We start from the raw sequence: 21,832 nt of genomic DNA, 5'->3' as shown, positions 1-21,832 counted from the left end.
CCAGAAATGTCAACATCTCCTTTGGGCAGGCTCACATCCACATCTGGCCCCTCCCCCTTGAAGCCTGGCATGCTGAACTTGGGCATTTTCACTTTGGGCATCCTGAGGTTCCACTCTGGCCCGTGGAGTTCCACATCTGGGGCGCTGACATCCATTTTGGCCCCTTTCAGTTCCACATCTGGAACTTTCCCCTGGCCTTCTACTTTGGGAGAGGTCACATCATATTCTCCCTTCACCTTGGGGCCCTTCAAATGTAAGTCTGGCATGGAAATCTTTGGGGCCTTGAAATTCATCTCAGGCATCTTAAACTTGGGACCCTTCAGTTTCCCTTCTGGGACCTCCACATTCACATCTGGAGCTTCAATATCCACTTTGGGCCCAGAAATATCAATGTCTGCCTTGGGCAAGTTCACATCCACCTCAGGGCCCTCCCCCTTGAACCCTGGCACGCTGAATTTGGGCATCTTCATCTTGGGCATCTTGAGGTTCCATTCTGGCCCGTGGAGCTCCACATCTGGGGCGCTGACATCCACTTTGGGGCCTTTCAGATCCCCTTCTGGTTTTGGAATGGTCACATCATATTCTCCCTTCACCTTTGTACCTTTCAGGTGCATATCTACATCTGGCATGGAGAGCTTTGGGGCCTTGATATTCACATCTGATACCTTGACACCAGGCCCTTTCACTTTTCCTTCTGGGCCTTCAAGGTTGACTTGTGGGGCTGCAATGTCGATGCTGGGCCCTGAAACATTAATGTCTCCCTTGGGCAGGCTCACATTGACCTCTGGCCCCTCCCCCTTGATCCCTGGCACACTAAACTTGGGCATCTTCATCTTGGGCATATTCAGGTGCCACTCAGGCCCGTGGACATCCACATCCGGGGTGCTGACATCCACTTTGGGGCCTTTGATGTCTAGCTCAGGGCCTTTGACTTGCCCTTCTACCTTCGGGGTGGCAATGTCCACCTGGCCCTTTATTTTGGGGGCACCTACATTCAGATCGACATCAGCCATGCTGATTTTGCAGGTCCCCATTTTCCCAGATGGGCTGCCAATCTTGGGCCCAGTCAGGGACCCCTCTAGGCTGGGTACCTTTATGTCCACTGTCGGCTCTTTCATGGCTACCTGAGGACCTTTTAAATCCCCTTGTATTCCCGGACCTGACACCTTCATATCCCCTTTCAATTTCGGGGACCTGAGGCTGAGGTCTACATCCTGCATGGAGATTTTAGGTTTCTGAATCATCATCTCTGGGGTCTTGAATTTAGGGTCTTTGATTTTCCCCTCAGGCCCACTGATGGACGCTTCTGGCAAGCTGACGTTTCCAGTGATACTGGGAAGGTTCACTTCTCCCTTGGGCAATTTTATATCCACAGCAGCTCCTTCCCCTTTGGAACCAGACACAGAAAACTTGGGGACTTTCATCTGAGGCATTTTCAGTTTTCCACCAGCCCCAAGAGGATCAATTTCTGGAGCTCCAAGTTCCACGGTAGGGCCTTCGATGCCAACGTGTCCTCTGGATGCGGAGATGTCCAAGCCTCCAGCACCCAGAAGCTTTGCCCCTTTTGGGCCAAGGTCGCCCTCCAATGCTGGGGTGGTGATTGTAGGACCCTTCAGCTTCCCTTTGACTCCCTCAACATGGACATATGGAGCTATGACTTCCATTTTAGGGCCCTGGACATTTCCGCTCACTGCCAAACCTGAACCATCACCCCCAGGCCCCACAGAGATGCCTGGTGAGCAGATGCCCAGGCCTGCCTCTGGGCCCTGGACCTCAGGTCCTGCTGCTGGGAAGCCAAACTTGGGTAACTTCATGGTGGGAATGTTGATGTTATCTATGGATGGGCGCTGGAGATCAGCAGTCCCGCCTCCAAGTGAAGATGAAACTTCCACTCCTGGAACCTGGACCCCAGGGCCAGTGACAGATCCTCCCTTGCTTCCTAAGCCAACAGAAGCAGGGACATTGGTATGAACAGAGACTTCTGGCTTTCCTTCCACCTTTAGGCCCTTACCGCTACCGCCAACACCCAAGCCTTGCAGCTGGATCCCAGGTGTGGTCACCTGGACCTTGGAGTGGCCAGCACCAGGTGTCCCAACCCCTTGGAGCTCTGGTCCGGTCGCCCCAAAGTCAACACTGTAGCCTGTGGTCTGAATAGTCGCCCCAGGGCTTTGCGGCAGACGGATCACGGTCTTCCCGTGCTCAGTCTCCACGTCCATCTTGGAGATTTCTGTCAGCTCATGCCTTGGAATCTTGATCTTGAACTCGGGACTGTTGATGTCAATCTCTCTGGCCCCCTCTCGCCCTGTCACATCCACTGTGTAGGCCGTGACCTTTCTGGTCACTGTGATGGTGCGGCTCTGGGTCTCCCCAGGCTCGCTGCCTTCCGCCCCGTCCTCTGACTTCAGTCGAGGCTTGATTTTCGTGGTGTAGATCCGCTGGTATTCCTCATCATCCCCGCTCTGCAGAAAGAGACACCGCAGCAAAGGTTGCAGCTGAGCCTGACTGAGTCTGCCACGATCCCTGCCAGAGGCCAGCCAACCACCTGGTCTCCTGACCCCTGGATGCATGGCCCCTCACGGAGCCCCGCAGAGCCCGTGGGGAGATCCTCCAGGGGACAGAGCAGAGGGTGGGCTAGAGGGTGCTACTGGAGAGAAACGGGAGCCCAGGGGAGACCCTGACGTGGCAAGACAAGAGCAAATTGGGAAAGAACCAAGGGAGAAGAGGTTGTTGGGAGGAGGTGGTATCTGAGAGAAAAGAAAACTCGTATCACTGTGCAATCTAACCAATGTCCACTACCGATCGGCAAAAAAAAAAAAGAAATGAGGAAATTCTAGTCAGCTGACCCGATACGGCCAGAACCAGAGACACTGTCGGGCACTAAATGACAGGCCTATCCTGGCCGAATGCCAAGAGAGGTCTGCTTAGTTTGGACTAGGGGACGAGTCGTGTCGCAATTTGCATTTTTGTGGCTAAATATTAGGTTTATGAGGAGAGTGCAAAAGTGCCCCTACATTGTTAAGCCACTGGCTGGCTGCTGAATGTGACCACATGTCCCCCATTTCTCCTCTCGCGCACCATGCTGGCTGGCAGACGCCCTGGCTTCTCAGAGGTCGTGCCCATAGAGCCCAAGCTGCAGCAAGTCCACGCTGGAAAGTCATCAAGTATGGGTCCCAGGATGTCAGGGTTTTTTGTTTTGGGAGCGTTGGGGGTATTGGGGTTTTGGTTTTTATTTGGGGGTTGCCTTTCTTTGTGAGCCCAATGCCTGGCAAATAGTAGGGGCTTAATTAACTCTTCTTAACTGACTAATTAACCCAGCCAAGCTCAGCTTTGGCCACAGGGGACCTCTCAGCCCAAGTCACTCTTGAAGACCGCTTCCTACACTGAGAAGGGCCAAGATCTGTGTTGGGGGATGGGCTCCACATGGATGAAACCACAGCTCCCCAAAACATCCAAACAAGTAGATCACAAGTGGCAGGCCATCTGTGGGACAGTGGATGACCACTGGAGATCCTCCCAGGACCAATATGGAACCAACATCTAAATGACTGACCTTCTGTAGGAGAGGCTCATGGACAGAAGCATGAGGCTTCCAGCCAACAAGGTTAGGAGTTGCTCCTGAACTGGCTGTGTTTTGGATAGTCTACAGATGTACATGTTGCCTCTTCTAATGGAATATAAGCTTCCTGAGGGCAGGGACTTTCATTGTAGTCATTCTATCCCCAGCACTAGCACCTAGTAGGAGCTGCTTAAGAAATGCTTATAGCTCATCTGTTGATTGATTAAAGTGTGTATCAGCTGTAGCTCCAATGGGGCACCCTTTGAGATTAGGACAGGCCAGTAAAGTGATCACATGAGCATGGCAGGGCCAAGAAGAGGGTGAGGAGAGAGAGACGGATGAAGGGGACGGAGAGCAGGGCCTTGGCGCCCGGGGGGAGCTCAGTGGGCAGGGTCCAGAGAGATACTCACCAGCACCACCTCGGAGCACCGGGCGAAGGCGCTGTCATGGGACCAGGACTGGCCGGGCTCTGGGGAGCGGTCTCCCTTGCGGTGCAGCTTCAGACCCACCGTGTGGTGCCCCATGGTATTCAGAAGCTGTGTCACCTCACCCGACTGCAGATTGTCGAAGTAGATGGTGGCCCCCACAATCTGGTCCCCTGGAGCAGAAGTTACAGGAAATGAGCCCAAGAGCTGCAGGCGCTGGGGGAGGGGGGCAATTCCCGGAGGCCTCCGGAGCCTCTCCCTCTGTCGCGGGTGCCCACCCCGAGCCCCACTTCTCTTCCTGGCCCATCCCCCTGCCCGGGAGCAGCCGGCTCTTACCCTCCTTGACCACACCCGTGCGTGCCGCAGGGGAATTCTGCACCACTTGCTGAACAAAGACGCCATCATCCGTCTGCTCGATGGTTAGGCCGTGGGAACCGCTGCCCTGCCAGTTGGGCAACAGCAGCTCCCTCGTGGGCTCTTCTTCCTTCTCCATCTGCAGCATCAACGAGATGGGCACAGGGTGATCAGGACAAAGGGTCTGCCCTGGCTAAGAGTTCCAGTTCAATTCGACAAATGTTTATTAAGCACCGGTGCTGGGAGTACAGAGACAAAAGTGAAAGGGTCCCTACCCTCAGGGAGCTTCTGTTCTTCTGATGCAGGAACTCTACTGACCGAGAGCCCCTCCCCCCCCCACCAGGAGATGTGATGGTTGTGATATGCTAATAGGATCTCGGAATGTAGAAGTGAGTGAGGTCTTGAAGGGGCGGGGTGGCGTAATGGACGGAGAGCTGGCCTCAAACTCTAGGAAGATCTGGGTTCAAGTTCTGTCCTTGACCCAGACTGGCCGTGTGGCCCTGGACAGGTCACTTAAACTCTCTACCCTCTAGGCAACTAAGACCAAAAGTTGAAAAGGTGGCAACCTGCATCGGTAGAAGGAGTTGCCTCTTCTTGGAGTTCCCTGGACCAAGGGAATTGCAGGGCTGGTGGCCATCTCTACCCGTATGGGACTTCAGAAGCTATCCAGTCCAACCCAATCATTTTACAGATGAGGAAACTGAGGCCCACAAGGACCTGTAAAGCACACACATAATAATCTGTGTGCCTCTAGGACAATGAGCTCCCCCCCCTGTACAATGCCAGATCAGCACACACAGCAGCCCTCTCCAGCTCTTTCTCAACCATCGAGCTTACCAACCTTTCACAGAAATTTATTTGGGAGCGAAAGCCTTGCCAGGAACCCGCCCCTCCTTCTGCCTTTGCTCTTCCTCTTCGTCCTCTCACTCTGTCTTCAGGAATCTCCCTCCCACCTCATTAGCCTGCAAGAAAAATTGATAATGAGGTTAGCACTTGTGGCAGAATAAAATGGTGGACTTAAAGTCAAGAGTTGACTCCTCTCAGACATTTACTGGCAGTCACTTTCCCTCCCAGAGACTCAGTTCCTATATCTGTAAAATGGATACAATGCCTCTATTACAGGGTGGCTGCAAGCAAAGTTTTTCTATTTTGTTTTTTGCAACCCTTAGCATGCTATAGAAATGGGAATTATTATTTTCTGGACTCTTCTGCAACTGCCCCCAAGAAGAAGATGTCTTCAGTCAATCAGCCAGTCACTCATAAAGCTTTTATTAAGCATCTACCATGTGCCAGGCACGGTGCTACATGCCCAAGATAGGAAGACAAAAGTGAATCGGTCCCTGTCTTCAAGGAGCTTACGTTCCAAGAGGTAAGAAGGAAAACAAGCATGTACCTGTGTAAGTATAATATAAAAAATGTATCATATATGATTATATTATATATAACATAGTATAGTGCAGATAGTATATTAGTATAGTGTAAAGAGTATAGTATATATTTGATATATATTTGTATATACATACATATATGCATATTTCATATACATATATAATTAGCAATTGAGTGGAATCAAGAAAGCCTTCAGATAGAAGGTGAAGGAACTCAAGGATTCCCAGGGGCACTGGGAAAGGAGAGCATTCCAGGCATGGCAAAAGTCAGCAGTGCCAAGGCATAGAGATGGGTGATGAAGTGTCTTGTGACAGAAACGGTGAGAAGGCCAGAGTGACTGAATCAGAGTTTGTAGAGAAGGGTCACGTACAATAAAGCTAGGAAGGTAGGTCGGGGCCAAGTGGTGGAGGGCTTCTTTTAAAGACTAAAGAGAGCTGTTCATATTTGATCCGAGAAGGAGACATCAGGGCTGGCCATCCCAGACCAAACAGCTACATTGATACTGTCTTCCCATAACCAGTGCAGATATAGGATAACCTCTCAGTTCAAGGATGTTCAGGGACATATCCTATCAACACCAAGGGAGATTCCTATTGGGCTGAGGACAATATTGGTTCTGCCTTCCTAACCCCAGGATCTGGGTTACTATTTAGAAGTCCCACCCAAGACGATTCCAAAAGACTCATGACGCAAAATGCTATCTACATCCAGAGAAAGAACTATGGAGTCTGAATGCAGATCGAAGAATATTGTTTTCACTTTTTTTTGTTTTTTGTTTTCCATGGCTTTTCCCTTTTGTTCTGTTTCTTCTTTCCCAATATGAGTAATGTGGAAATATGTTTAACATGATTGCACATGTATAACCTAGATCAGATTGCTTGCCATCTTGGGGAGGGGGAAGGGGAGGAAAGGAAAAAAAATCTGGAACTCAAAATCTTATAAAAAATGAATGTCTTTACATATAATTGGAAAGAATAAAATACTATTTACTAAAAAAAAAAAAAAAGCCCCAGAAGTTCCATCTAGGTTTGATTAGAGGCAGCTGGGAGGCTCCGTGGCTAGAACACTGGACTTGGTGCCAAGAAGACCTAAGTGTGAATTCTGCTGCCAACACTTACTAGCCAGGTGACCCTGAGCAAGATGTTGAACCTCCCTCCATCTTGGTTTCCATCCAAAGTCCTTCTAGCTCTAAATATATGATCCTCTACATCACTTCATCCTGGGTCTCAGTTTCCTCTTCTGTAAAATGAGGAGGTCAGGCTCAGTGGCCTTCCAGCTCGAAATCGGGGCTGCTTTGAGCACTAGGAGCACTGGGACCCACAAGGATCCCAGGCTAAGCAGGGCTCTTTGGACTAGGAATGACCCATAGTTGGCCTGAGTTCCCCAGGGTCCAGGGACACAGAGACAGGCTCTTGGAGGCAATCCCCAAGCCAGGGAGACACTCCTCCAAACCTACAAGGCAGCAGCATCGGACTCAGGGATGCACTGAGGCAGATTCTGGCAGCCTTCCTGCATTGGGCAACGAGCCAGTGCCTCCCACCCCCATCCCTCCTGAGGGACCAGTCAAAGCCTCCCTCAGGCCCTAAACAAGATAAGCTGTAAACCGAAGGAAGTGAGACCCAGAGCGCCAAGGGACTTCACCACTTTATCATTCTGTGACCTTCTGAAAGTCATGCGCTTTCTCTAGGCCTCAACTTCCACATCTGTAAAATGAAAGACTCAGACTCAAAAATCAGATCCCGGCTTTAGAGCGGGAAGACACCTCAGAGATCATCTAGTCTGACTCCCTCATTTCACAAAGGAGGAAACTGAGGCCTCAGTGGAAGTAACTTGCCCCCAGTCAGACAGGCACAGACAAGTAGCACAGCCAGGATTTCTTTCCACTGCACCATTAATCAAAAGACAAATGTTTATTGAGACAAGTCCAAGCATCCGTCACTGTATGGGGTGGGGGGTGGGGGGGTTTCCTAAGACAGAGTTTATTATGGTATGTAAATAACAGCATAAAAGCATATTGTTTAAAAAAAAAACCTTCTCCTTGAGGAAATCCCAATCACCTAATCCTGGGCACCTAGCAGGTGGCAACTATGGCAGCATGTGTGACAAGAACATCATCCTAATTCTTTGAAGAGGTGGGAGACTCCAGGTGTGAGAGACCACATACAACATCAGAATTTTTCTTTTTCTTTTTTTTTTTTTGGTGAGGCAATGGGGTTAAGTGACTTGTCCGGGGTCACACAGCCATTAAGTGCAGAATTTTTCAATGTGTTGTGGGGTTTACTCTTTTTTATTCTTTGTTACAGGAAATGGTTCCTTGGGAAGAGGAGGAAGGTTATATTAGGAAATGCTGATGATGTGAAGACAAAAGATGCAAATAAAAATTGATTTTAAAAAGGAAAGAGCCTAACATTGAACTTGGAGTTAGAGGATCTGGATTCCAATTGGGGGCTCTCAGATCCCCCAGAAATCCTCTGAGTAGTATTTGTGAGCCTAGGAAAGCCATTTCAACTCTGCCGAACCTCCTCCAGTGCCCCGCCTCCATCGCAGGGCCGCTGGGAGTGCCTCCGTCCAACGGGACGCACTTGGTAAAACCCCAATCACCCCATTACAGCTGATCATGCTTAAAGGCCCTGACGGGTTATGGAGGCCAATCCCCTCATTGGGGAGAGGTCCAGGGAAGAGGAGGAACCAACAGAGGGTCCCACCCAGATTCAGCCGCAGAGCCTGGCATCTGAACCCAGACCCAGTATCTCAGAACCCTGATTCCTGATCAGCACTGCATGGCCACGTCAAGCGGATCCCCAATGGCGATGGATGGAGAGAAGAAAGACACACACATACACACACACACACACACACACGCACACACACACACACACGCACACGCACACGCACAGCCCAGGTGATTTACAGGTGGAAGGTGAGCTGACTGTTCCCACTAGGGGACTGGGTGACCTGCCTAGGTAGATTAAGAAGGTTCCAGGCACTCTCTTCACTGGCAAGAAGACAGGAGGAGAGAGGGTGGAGGGAGGAAGGAAAGGGACAGAGAGAGGGAGAGACAGAGAAACAGAGAGAAAGATGAGGGAGAGACAGAGAGACAGAGAGAGATGAGAAAGAGAGAGACAAGAAAGGAGAGAGAGAGAGACGAAGAGAAGAGAAGGAAGAATAGAGGGAGGAGAAATATATAGACAGAGATAGAGAGCGATGGGACCCAAACAACAGGCTGACTGAGCGCCAAACCCTGAGGCCAAGGAGCCCAGAACACACCCACAGCTGAACCCCTCCCCACAGAACTGGGACCCGCTTAGGGACTCAGTGGCTGCCTGCCCAGTACATACGAACACTCTTGGACCCTTTTCTCAATTCAGGATCCTGGTGCTGAGCCAGTCACTGAAGGGGGAGGGGGAAAGGGAAAGGGTGGGGGGGAACAGAGGAAGAAAGAGGAGAGAGAGAGGGAGGGGGGAGGAGAAGAAAAAAAAGAGAGAGAGAGAAAGTGCTCTCAGTCACCCATCTCTGCCCCACCCTCCCTCCCTCCTAGCCTCATGAGTCACAGCAGCCATCACAGCTCCAGACATGCAGAGGTCACGCCTGGAATGGCATCACCAGGGCCCTTTTGGGGGGCTAAGGTCCATGGTGGGAGAAGGGTGGGTCCAGAGCCGTTGCTGCTCCAGCCAGAACCAAGAAGAGAACAGAATGGACTAGAGGTGCCTCCCTTCCCCCTCCCCTCCCAGTAAAGCCCTGGGGGAGCATGACCCAGGACTGCCCCTGAGGTGTCAGTATGGGCCGGGAAGGCTCCCTCGGGTGAGACTTTTGTCCCTCCATCCAGACCCACCCCAGCACCTTGGGAGCCAGAGTCGTTGTGCCTGAGGCTACAGGTTGGCCTTGGCAGAGCCCTCCCCTGGTGCTGCCAACAATCCGGCCGTACCTCCTCTGAATCAAGCTGGGCCAAGGAGAGGCCGGCAAACTGAGGCCCTTCTAGGAGGTGGGTTTAGGCCTGGAGAGGCAGCTGGGCAGAGTGAGAAGAGGCCTGCTTCAGCAGCCAAGAGGATACGAGTTTTAATCCTGGCTCTGAGCTTATTAGCTGGAGGAGCTTAGGAATCTCCTGGCCTTTCTGGGCTTCAGCTTTCTCCAGTGTAAAATAAATATGTTGGGCCAGCTGAGCTCTAAGGAACCTCCCAGCTCCACGCCTACAGACGGACACCATCAGTCACCAATTTCCACATCTGCTCCCATTCCAAAGTCTCTCTCCCACCCCCTGCTTGGGCCCTGTCCCATCCCCAGCTTCTCCCCTGAGCACTGGACCGACCCAGGCTTGTTCAGGGGCTGCCCGAAGGCAGGGGCTGTGACTGGGGGCGGGAGAGGGACAGAAGACCCCGCAGAAAAGCCACTGAGGTAAATGTGGCGTCCTTGAGGGCAGAATTTAGAAAGAGCCTGCTCTGGGCACAGAAAAGAAGGGCAGAGGCCAGGAAATACAGGGAGGGAGGTGTCATTTTAGCTCTAGGCTGGAGGGGAAGAAAACCTATGAGCGAATGGAAAGGTCCCCACTGAGTCTGAGGGGACCTTAAGGCCTGTAAAAGTGCTGAGTTGAATCTGAGTTAGTATTAAGAATCTCAGCAGAGCCTCACGCCCAAGCCCAGGGACTGTTACAAACACAGAGCAACACCTATCGATAAAGATGCCGCCCCAAAGGAAAATCACCTCCACACAGGGTTACATACCCAGTCAGAGTCAGCAGAGACCATGCCTGGCACTTCCCCGGTCCTCCAAGGCAAAGCCCAGATGCCACCTCTTCCACAAGACTTTTCCTGGCCCACCCACCTACCCCCCCCAAGAGGCTAATGTCACAAGATAGAGTTTGCATTTGCTCATGTGTGTACATGGTGTTCCCTACTCACCCTTCCCAGGTCAAACATGAGCTTCTAGAGGTCAGAGATTGTTTTAATTTTGATCTGGGTATCCCTGGCACCTCAAACAGTGCCTGGCTCATAGGAAAAGCATGTAATAAATGTTTGATGAATGAATGAATAAATGAATGAATGAATGAATGACAAAGTGAAGGGAGCAGACAGGATATTCTGGAAAGACTGAGAGGCTCTGGACTCTCCTTCCCCTGACTGGTCCAAGCAAATTCCTTAGAGCTCAGCACAGGGAGGGAGGCCGAGGGGGGAAGCCCCAACCACCTCAGGTTATCTGCCCAAGCTAGAGCTAGAGACAGAAATTTGGTCCCAGTGGGTAAGTAGAGAGAGCTGACAGGAACGGATGTGAACACATAAATCACACCTTCAGAGAAAGAACACAGACCGGGGGGAACCACCACACATACCACAGAAGCATACCCAGGAAGAGAATTCACAAGAGCCCATAAGGACAGAAAGAGACCTATGCACCTCTAACCAGTGCCCCACCCCAGGCAGAGAGAAATGCCCAGAGGACTCAAAATGGAGGGTACTTTAGAGACCCAAGGAGGAAACAAGTCCCAGAAAGGGAAAGGGAAGGGACTTGCCCCAAATCCTCAGTCTCCATCTCCATCTCTCTATCTCTCTCTGTCTCCGTCTCTCTCTCTCTCTCTCCCTCCCTCCCTCTCTCTCTCTCTCCTCTCTCTTCTTTCTCTTTCCCTTTTCTCTCCCCTTCCCTCTCTGTCTCTCCCTCTCACTTTTCACCTCTCTGTGTCCATACCCCTCTTTTGTGTTTCTCTTTTAGTGAGTCTCCCTGGGAGGGCCCCAATTTCCCTTTCTGTACCTGTGGCTTCCTCAGGCCGAACCTCTCTCTCTTTGTGGATGTTTATGTGTGTCTCTTGGGAGGCAGGGTAGGGAAGGTCCTACTTAGAGGATGATGAGGAGTGGGGCTGTTATCACTTTATTCTCCTATGGACTGGTGTCAGATACATGCAAAAGGAAAAAGAGAACATTCTGTGTGAGTATGTATGTGCAAACATCTGTTATTTTGATATGGGAGGAGGAGGGAGAGACAGAGGCAGACAGGTGAGAGAAAGGAAAGAAAGGGAATAGAGACAGAGAGATTTGAAGCCTGAGAGGGAGGAAGAGAAAGAGGGAAAGAAAGAGAAGAGGAAATCCCACAGAGATGGCCAAAGGGATAGAGCGCCAGAAGGGAGAAGAACCCTTGGGAATGAGCCGCAGGCTCAGAGGGAGAGGGGCAGAAGAGAAAAGTCGTCACACACATGACGCATGAACAGGAAGGGACACAGGAGAGAAAGAACTAGACACACCCGAGGAGTTCGGCAACAGACAGAGAAATGCATACATAAACACACATGTGCACACACACAAATGTCTCCCGTGCCATCTAAATCTAACCTGGTTGTTTTAGAGACGGGGAAACTGAAGCCAGTGGGTGGGTGTCAGCCAGGCGCTGTCCCTGGGCTTGCCCACCTGGGTGATGAGGTGCCAGGCACACAGCACAGCCAGGGTTCTGGGGGGTGGGCAGAGCCTGTAACCTGGCTGGTGTGGCAGAGAGGGCCTTAGACTGGGACTTACCAGACCCTGGTCCCCATCCCAGCTAGGCACAGACCCAGAGATCCTATCACCTTGCTAAGCTTCAGTTTCCCTCCCTGTAAATGACCAGGTCAGATTTAACGGCATGTAAGGTCGTCCCATTGTTCAAAGCCAACATCAGTTCCCATTGCCACATCTCTAAAGGGTCACAGAGCCCTTCCCTGATGAGCCCTGTGAGGAAGGTGGTCAAAAGTCTCCTTAAATAGAGGGAGATCCAGAGAGGAGACAGCTTGTACGGGGCAAAGTTGGGGTTCAAAGCCAGGGTTCTGCTGGACCCAAAGGCAGCATTCTTTCCAACGCTCTGAAGCGTAGGGCACAAAACTGGGGCATGTGCCCACCTGTAGAGGCAGTCAGCCCTTAATAACCTGCCGCTTCCCTCCCTTCCCAGTCTCCTTACACCTTATACCCCATCACCCCATGTACTCTGTGGTCCAGTGACACCAGCCTCCTGGCTGCTCCATGAACACTGCTCAGCTCTGAGCATTCTCTCTGGCCATCCCCTAGGCCTGGAAGGCTCATCCTCCTCCACTCAGACTACAGACCCCTTTGGGCCCAACTAAAATCCCGCCTTCCACAAGAAACTATTCCTGATTCCCCCTTAATTCTAGTGCCTGCCCTCTGTTGATTATTTCCAACTCTCTTGTAGAGAGTTTATTTTGTTTATGGCTTGCCTCGTTCATTAGACTGAGTTCCTGAGAGCTGGGACTTTGCCTGTCTTTATATCCCCAGTGCCTGGCACACAGTAGGTGCTCTAAAAATGTTTATTCACATACACTCAGGAGACATAAGAGTAGAGGGAGAAAAAGAAAGAGGAGAAAGAATCATACACACACATACATAGAAAAATCAGAACTGCGTTATACACAAGAAAAATCAGAATTGAGTCATACACAAGAGACTGGACAGGTCTCAGAGGGAAAAAGGTGTAGGGAGACCCACAAAGTACCAGAAAGAAGACAGCACAAGTCCCTGGTACTTAGGAAGTTGGGCAAATGTCAGCCCACCCTCCCAGCTACCAAGAGCAGACCTGGTTAGTCCAGCTGGCAGGCAGTGGAATGAGGCAGATAGAAACAGGCAAGGCCCAGAGAATCTGGCCCAATGCCTCCACATTCCAGGTGCTGGGGAACTGGAAATCTTTCAGGCCTGAGGCCAAGCTAACGCTGTGGAAGCCCCCCAAGGAAAGGTCTGAAGACATCCCCGAGGATCCTGGGCTGACCTCGAATGTCAATTCAGAGGGCAAAATGCATGGCTTTTTAAAAATATCTGTGCAGGGCCTTCATGAACTTGTGGCAATGAACCAGACCCCTGACCCTAACCCAACAACAAAAACGATCACAATTATTACAGAACTCCCTTACACAGCAATGTGCTGCTTACACCGCGCTTCCCATCTGATGACACCATAGACTATGGGAGGCATTTTCGTTGGGCTGATGAAAAACCTCAGCCTGAGAGAGGTTCTGGGACAGCTTGAGAGAGGTTCTGGGACAGCCTTTGGCCACACAGCTAGTCATCGGAAGAGTCAGGGTTTGAACCCACTCTTTCTGAGACAAAGTCCAAGGCTAGACCTCGGCAAGCCTTGTGGGGATTCAGGTTCCAAATCTGTAAAAGTGTGTTGTGGGCAGCTAGGGGACGCCATAGTGCATAGAGCGCCAGGCCTGGAGTCAGGAAGACTTCTCTTCCTTAGTGCAAATCTGGCCTCATACACTTACTAGCTGTGTGACCCTGGGCGAGTCACTTAACCTTGTTTGCCTCACTGGTAAAATAGTGTGTTAGAGCCAAATGTCATTTAAGGTTCTTTCCAGCTCTAAATCCTAAGATCCAGACCAATACCAAAAGTGAATGACTAAAGGATGAGGTGGAGGTCACAGGGCATTCAACTTTGCTCCAAGGTCTCAGAGAAACAAGGCCCCAGGGGAGAAAGGACACACAACCCTGTCCCAAGGAGATGAGTACTGGCACAGTGGATAGAGCACCAGCCCTGAAGCCAGGAAGACCTGAGGTCAAATCTGGCCACTTACTAGCTGTGGGACCCTGGGCAAGTCACTTAACCCCAATTGCCTAAAAAAAAAAAAAAAAAAGGAGATGAGCACACAGTCTATGGGATCACATGACCTCCCAAGGGGAGTCACACACTTCAGACAGAATGGAAGCTCCCTGAGGGCACAGACTGTTTTTCACTTTTGCCTTTGGGGTCCCAGCACCTGGCATAATGTCCAGCACAGGATAGGAGTTTAATAAATGCTTGTTGATTGAACAATTGATTGATTGCTAAGCAGATATTCCACAGGTATGTCAACTTTTCCTTTGGAGAAGAGACACAATCTATGGTGAAGCCATGGGGAGAGCTGTGTCCTTCCAGTGAATATGGCAGGAGGATCTGACAAGCCTCCAACCCAAAGGAGATGAGCACCCAGTCTATCAAGAAGGAGAGCCAGCACCTACAGAGGAGATGGTGAACCAGATGTCTACTCCAGGAGAAGGCTCTCACCACCACCACCACCACCGTCGCCAGCCCCCTCATGACGACATGGGTGGAGGACGGGGAATGGACAGGGCATTAGGAGACACAAGTCACATGCTAAGATTGTAGATTTAAATGAGGGGCCCTTGGAGGTCACCTTCCAACCCTATCATTTTACAGATGAAGAAACTTCAGCCCAGAGAAGAAAAGGGACCAACCCAAGGTCATATGGCTGCTAAGTGCCTAAATCAACATTTAAGGGCAAGTCCCCAAAGCCTTCATCTTTCCATGCTGCTTCTATGTAGTCATGAAGACCCCACATCATCACATGGGCATGAACCACATCTGTCTTCCTACGGGCATCCACACGTTCACCCCAGGGGCCTTTTCCTCATCTACATCCATGCCCATTCTTAATTATTGCTCTGAGGGCCACCATCGCTGTCTGCTATGCTAAACAGCTCCCAGCTCCCACTGCAAATCTCAATGCCAGAAAGTACTTCAACCTATGAGATGCCAGGCTGTTGAGTTTGGAAGTACTGATCAGGCAGCTACTCTCTGCTGGGCCTGGGGTTACAAAGGCCTGGAAAAAAAGCTTAGTCCATGCCCTTCACTTAGCTTCTCCCCCTCCCCACAGCACACCTGCCAGTTTGGGCACCCGCAGTCTGCCTGCCTGTCAGCCTTTCCCTTGGGGTTGATACCCGCCAATCTGGTTCCCCTCCTTCCCTGCCCTAGGAGGCTGAGACAACTGGTCCAGCCCACAGCTCCCACTGGGGAGGAAGTTTTCCACCCTCCCAGCCTTCCTGGGTTCTCCCCCCTCCCTTCCCCCAGGCGCCTCGCCACACACCTGTTTCCCTGGCGGGTCACTCCAACCCCTCCTGCTGCCCAGCTAGCGGGCTCTACCTTCACCCTACCCACACCCTGCTCTGCTCTCTAGCCTTTCTTACGACTCTCCTGGCTCACTGTGAAGCTCCAGAAAGAAGGCCCTGGCAGCAGGGGTGAAGACGTTCCCCCTCGCTGCCCCTCCTTGGGACAGGAGACTCAGTATGTTTCACCATTTTCACATCCATCACTACTGAGGCCCCTTTACCAGTGGGGAATCCCCTGATTCATAGGCTTAGAGTTATATGGGCAGAGAGAGGCTCTCTCCCTCTTGGCTGACATGCCAAATGCTAGCCCAGCTGCAGCCCAAGCTTCCAGGCTCTCAACTGAACGGGCCAACTCTGAGTATCTTACCAGAGAGCCACCCCTCAGCCTGCTGGCCTAGGATATGTAGCCTCCACCAAGATCCTCCATGAGGATCAGCTCCATGTATTTCCCCTTCCCTAGAACCTCCGCTCTGGCCCCCTGGGGGACCCAGCAGGATACCCCGCCCCACCCAGCCCCTGTGCACAGCACACACCAGTGTATGGACCCATTCTCTAGACTCAGCCACTACTGGAGGTGCCACACAAGCCAGATCCGTGGCTGACCAGCACAACCCAGCAGATACAAACTACAAGGACACGCACACTCATTCACTCCCCACACAGGTGGCGTGACTCATTCACTGTCACATGGTGACACACTAGCCATGTTACACAAGGGAGCAACAGTTACACAGAACAGATACTAAGAAACAGCCTGAAAGAGACAGCCAGATACAATGTAGCCATTTGGCTGGGCCCAGCCCCTCCCTCTTGCGTAGACTGACAGCTGAGCACCCCAATGGGACGCCAGCAAGCCCCTCCCCTCGGTAAAAAGAGAGCACTGGATTCACTGATCTCTAAGGTCACTCTCAGCTCTGACATTCTATGTTCTATGTTGTACGTTCTAAGCTCCTAGCTCTGACATTCTACGTTCTAAGGCATTCTAAATAAGTTCCCTCCACTTCTTATGCTCTAAGATTGACATTCCTTGTTCTATGCTCAAAGTTCTCACCCAGCTGTGATAGTCTACACACTTTAAAAAAAAAAATGTATAACTTTTGTTTTTATAACACCTTGATTTCCAAATATATACCTCCCTCTCCCTTACCTATCAAGCAGTCCCTTATAACAAAAAATAAAGAGGGAAAGGGGGGAGAAAACAATTTGGCAAAACCAACCAGCGTATCAACGACATTTGAGAGTATATGTAATATTCTGCCCCTGTAGTCTCCCACCTCTGCTGAAAGGGAAGGTGGGGCATTTTTTCATATATCCCACATCCTAAGACTCTGCCATTCCATATTCTGTGTTCTAAGCTCCCCACCATTTCTGACATTCTGTGTCATATGTTCCATATTCTGCTGTCTCGTTTATGAGTCTAATGGGTCCTATGCTGGCCCCAATCCTCCACAGTTCCTGCTGCACGCCCACCCACGTGGCTGAGCACGTCCTCATCTACCTACACAGGAGGCACACCCAGCCTCTCTAGCTGTAAGCTTCATACATACAGGGTCCAAACTGCATAACAGATGATAGCAGAATGCCCACCACCCTCCACAAAGAAGGGACCTGGACAAGCACAGGGGGAGGCAGGAGCTCAGAGCTGCTTCTGCCATGGCTAGAGCTGCCCACCTCCCATCTCCAATCCAGATTTCATATAATCAGTGGATTCTAGTATATCCTAGGAAGGAGTAGGGGAAGGAAAGGGAAGATACCATCAAGTTCACATGAATCAGACTCAGGAGATTCCATCTAAATCCTGACTGGCACTTCTCTCTGTCCCTAAGGCAGCTCCCATGGCCTGGGGAGGGTGAGGACCACACCCCAGCATCCCACACCCCCACAGCCTCACTCCAACCACTCCAACCAGCTCCTCCGGCTCAGGGAGGAGCACTCCCTCTACCAAGAACAGCCATTTCAGATCTGGGCGACGGGTGCCAACCTCATAACCCTGGACACCCACATCCCCTGCCCCTGCTGCTGCTCAAATAGCCCCCTCCCCCTCTCAGCCTACCCCTGAGTTTGGCCTCATGCTTTGACTTTCTAAACACCACGGGACCAAAAATAAATGGGGTTCTCCTTCTGGAGGCCCCACCCTAGAAGCAAGCCTCCCTTTCACCCCCAAACCCTGCAATTGCTTCTGCGCACCCCAAAACCCTTCTATTCAGCTCAATGGTGAATCGCAAGGGCACAGCACACCAAGCACCCTGCCTTCCAACTTCACAGGCATGTGTGTGCCTTCATCTCCCCACCATGCCCATTTTGCTGCAAGCCCATGACCTCCATTCACCATGTCCTCTCTCTGAAATCTTGGAGTTCCAGGAATGGGGGAAAACAAATGGAGTGGGGGAGGAGAAGAAGAAAAAGACCACGTCCATGACCATGACTATGACCACAAAGCAGACCACTTTCAAGTGTACAAAATGCCTTCCTTACACACCAGGAGGTAGACGAGGGAAGTATTATGCCCATTTCATAGGGCCGGTTAAGGTGAGGCTCAAAGAGTTACACTGACTTGAGTATGGGTCACAGTACTGGGACGCCAACTCAAGTCTTCTGCCGCTAAGACAAGTGCTCCTTCCACTGCACTGCACTGTCCCATCCACAAGCCCAGATGCTGCCATCCTCCCCCACCCGGATCCCCAGTCCCTCCTTCTGTTCAGTATTCAATGTCCCAGTTCCCCTCCTTCCTCTCTTATTCCACCCATCCATGCTGTGTAACCTCTCTGGGACTCAGTTTTCTCATCTCTAAAATGAGACAGGTTCAACCAACTGGCTTCAGAGATTCCTTTCTAGACCTAGGGTTCGATTGGCCTTACAATCCCTGCCCCACCACTCCTCAATTTCCCAAAGCGCCATCAGCTCAACCAACTCATCAACCAGTACTGACTACTATGAGGTGCCAGGCACTGAGGATCTAAGTATGAGGAATTAAACATCCCTACTTGCCGTGTCTGCACAGGGCATGGTGCAGAGCGTGGAGGGTTCCCCTAGAACTCCCATAGGCTCCCCCTAGTTCCACATATGATCTGGGTTTATTTCCCCAGAGCTGAAAGGCCAGAAGGGAGAATGTGGTGCTGAGGTTGGAGGAATATCCAAAGATTTAAAAGATGAGAGGGGCCTGAACCTCATTTTACAGATGGGGAAACTGAGGCCCAAAGAGGAACTGCGACTTGGCCAAGGTCACAAGGTCCTAAATGGAAGAGCAGGTCTCTTCTGACTGGAATTGCAATCTCCTCTAGCACCATCTGCACTTCATTTCAAGCCAGGGCTTCGTGCTGTATTCCTCAACCCCACCCCATTGGGGCATAAGAGAACGGGAAGGAAGCTTCCCCCTCCTGCTTGAGGGGAAGTGAGTGCCACACCCAGTCCCAGGCCTCAGGGATCTCCCTTATGGAGATCTGAGGTATTTGGGGGCGGGGGGGGGCCATGCAGGAAGCAAGGGGAAAGCTCCCAGCTGAAAGCCGGGAGTATGGCTAGCTTCCCTCTTGGCCAATCAAGAGTTGGAAAAAATACAGAAGGTGCCTTCAGGCTAACTTAGCACCCACTCTCCAAGTAGAGAGTGTTCACCAACATCAGCAATCACACCCCAACTACGGGCAGTCAGCACACTGCACCCCCAAAACTGAATGCCAGGGATCAACCCTAAGGGATCTCACACACACACACGCACACACACAACCCACAACCAGGGACCCAGCCCACACAACCTGTCCTCTACCTCGGTCATCCTCCAAGGATCCGGGCACACCCACCCCAGCGTGCACCCAGGCGCAGGAACCTCGGAGCCCAGAACACTACTACCCAGAGGCTTCTCCAGCCTGACCTCAACACTCTCTGGAGTTCAGCCAACCCTGCTTGCCACCAGCACCCCCAGCCACCTCTTACATACCCCTCGCAGAGCCCAGGGCACAGCCAGAAGCTCTACACCCTCCCCGCCTCCTCGGACTGCCTTCCTGCCTGCCATGCCCTGAATTCTCAACCCTGCAAGGGGTCCCGCCCCAACTCCACAGGAGTTCTGCCTGGCCCTCGCCCCGTAAGCAACCAGCACACAGCACCCCTCCCCGAGTGGGGAATCCTTACATAACACACGGAGGGACACACACCCTCCGCACAGGGCTGCCTTCCAACAGAACAGAGACCTCCCCTTTCTCTTCTCCCTTCTTCACTGTCCCCCAAAGTTGGAGCAGGCACCCAGGGAGGCGCCCGGAGGGGAAGTTCAGGCTCTCTCCCAACCCTCAGTCTCTCCTCTTGCCCCACCTCCACCACACAGCAGGGGACCCCCCCCGCTCCCCGTTTTTGCCCCCTCTTTTCTCCTCTCCTCCCCAAACTTCTGGTTTGAATTAGTCATTGGCTCCAACCACCACATTCCTCAGGCTGCTGGCTGAGCGCCAGGGGTTTGGGGGGGGGCGATCACCGCCCCGACGGGTTTTTTGGAGGGGGGGGGGAGTAGACGATGCAAGCCATCCCTTAAGGGTACGTTCCACACCACCACCACTGCAAACTGCCTGCCCCCTTTCCTAATGCCCTGGCCAAGAATCTCCCCCAATATCCCGTGCCCCCCCCCCGACACACACACACACACACACACACACACACACACACACACACACACACACACACACACACGCTAGGACCTTGCAAACTTCCACCTCCCGCTGGAGGACACCGAGGGAAATGGGAGCTTTCTGGCGTGGGGACCAGAAGGGGTAAGAGTAGGGTGGGGCAGCGGCTCCAGGAGGGAGGGAGGAAGGGAGGGAGAGAGAGCAGGGGGTATTCATGGGGTGTGGCCGCCCTGGCTGATGCAGCGAACACCAGGGTTAGGGGATGGGGGGGGAGGACGCAGGGAGGGGCGCAGGGGAGGGAAGGCGCGGGGCGGGGGCACTGCCTCGGAAACTCGTCTGCTGTAAACACTGGGATAGAAGGGGAACGACGGGCGGGGCTGCCGCCCCAGCAGCGCGAAGAGGTTGGGAGTGGGGCGCAAGGAAATGACTCCAGGACCAAATTGGGGTTTGAAGAGGTGGGAACCCTTGGGGCTGCGGAGCTGGAAGAAGTGGGCTCGGCAGGGAAGGAGGAAGGGAGGGAAAGGGAGGCGAGAGCCTAGGACACAACTTTCCCAACTTTGCAGAACCCACGCCCAGACTGGAGAGACAGCAAGAACTGGGGGGCGGGGAAGCGGTGCGCTCCAGGGCGAGGCAAGTTGATAACTCCAGATTGTTCCCGAGCCTCTCAAACTGCACCCTAAACACTAGTCCATCCCGACCCCTTCTTCTGACTCAAAAAAAAGTCCTAAAAACCTTTCTCTGCAAAGCCACCACCCTAACCGTACCCCCAAATTCTAAAGCTCACACAACCACAAGCCACATAACCCAATGGTGTCACCAAATTCTGAGGCATTACCTTTAAGGTTACCCACCCCAAAGTGCACTCTCAAACTCTCAGGCGCCAGCTAGCCTCCAGGTCGCCCTGGACAGATGGTACCCCCAAACTCTCCTGCGCTGGCCTCCAGGCCTCTCTGGCCAGAGAGCACTCCCCAAATCTCAGACGCTGCCCAAAGCGTCCCCCAGGCTGCTGTCACCGGCCCCCCTACCTGTAAGCTCAGCCCCAGGTCACAGCCATGCCCGGCAGGCACAGGCTGGAGGCTGGAGGAGGTCTGCGAGGTGGGAGGCTGCCGGCCGGGCTAGGGGCGGCAGGGACTCCCGGATCGGGGCGGGTCCGGGCAGGCGGGCGGTGCAGTACCCGCGGCGGAGCAGCTCCGAGTGGCCGGGCCCCAGCGCGCGGAGGCGGCTCTTGTAACTCCGACTGCGGGCGGGCGGGTCTGCCCCTTCCGAGCCTCCGCGGTGGGAGCGAGAGGGCGGGGCCGGGCGGGGCCCGCAACGGGGCCGGGCTGAGCTTGCTGAGCTAGGGGCCTGGGCAGGGGGGACGTGGGGGAGCGGGGCTGGGCCGGGGGTGGGGGGTCAGGGAGGAACAGGGTGACCCAACGAGGGCTGCGGGGCGGGGGCGCCCGGCAGTGGGGGAACTGGGGCAACTGGAGGGCGGGCTGGCACTGGGCACAGACGTGCTCTCCGTAGGGAAAAGACGTGGACCCTGAGAAAAGTTGGAGGTTCTTTGGGGATCCCCCAGCTCCGACTGGCACGGACCCCCTACCTGCCCCCTCCCTTGCCCAGGCTCCCTCCCTGTGTGTACCCCCCTGAATTTGTCTTGTGTGGGCCTTTGTTTCCAAG

The 21,832-nt window shown here is 52.7% G+C and overlaps 1 protein-coding gene across 1 annotated transcript in view; it reads right to left on the bottom strand.

The window, feature by feature from the left end:
• AHNAK (AHNAK nucleoprotein) overlaps window positions 1-21,305 on the bottom strand; it is a 27,769-nt gene extending 6,464 nt beyond the window's left edge. The window contains exons 1-5 of the mRNA XM_027858826.1: window positions 21,199-21,305; window positions 5,177-5,297; window positions 4,318-4,474; window positions 3,967-4,154; window positions 51-2,459 (exon numbers count right to left, since the gene is read on the bottom strand). Of these exons, the coding sequence (XP_027714627.1) occupies window positions 51-2,459; window positions 3,967-4,154; window positions 4,318-4,474 (2,754 nt within the window). The 5' untranslated portion in view covers window positions 5,177-5,297; window positions 21,199-21,305. The remainder of the gene's footprint in view (window positions 1-50; window positions 2,460-3,966; window positions 4,155-4,317; window positions 4,475-5,176; window positions 5,298-21,198) is intronic.
• Window positions 21,306-21,832: the final 527 nt, after the last annotated feature.

Source organism: Vombatus ursinus, unplaced genomic scaffold (assembly GCF_900497805.2).
Source record: "Vombatus ursinus unplaced genomic scaffold, bare-nosed wombat genome assembly UNPS02013931.1, whole genome shotgun sequence".
NCBI classification, from domain to species: Eukaryota; Metazoa; Chordata; class Mammalia; order Diprotodontia; family Vombatidae; genus Vombatus; species Vombatus ursinus.
The sequence above is the reverse complement of the archived record's forward strand: the minus strand, read 5'-3'. Positions and strand labels throughout refer to the sequence as shown.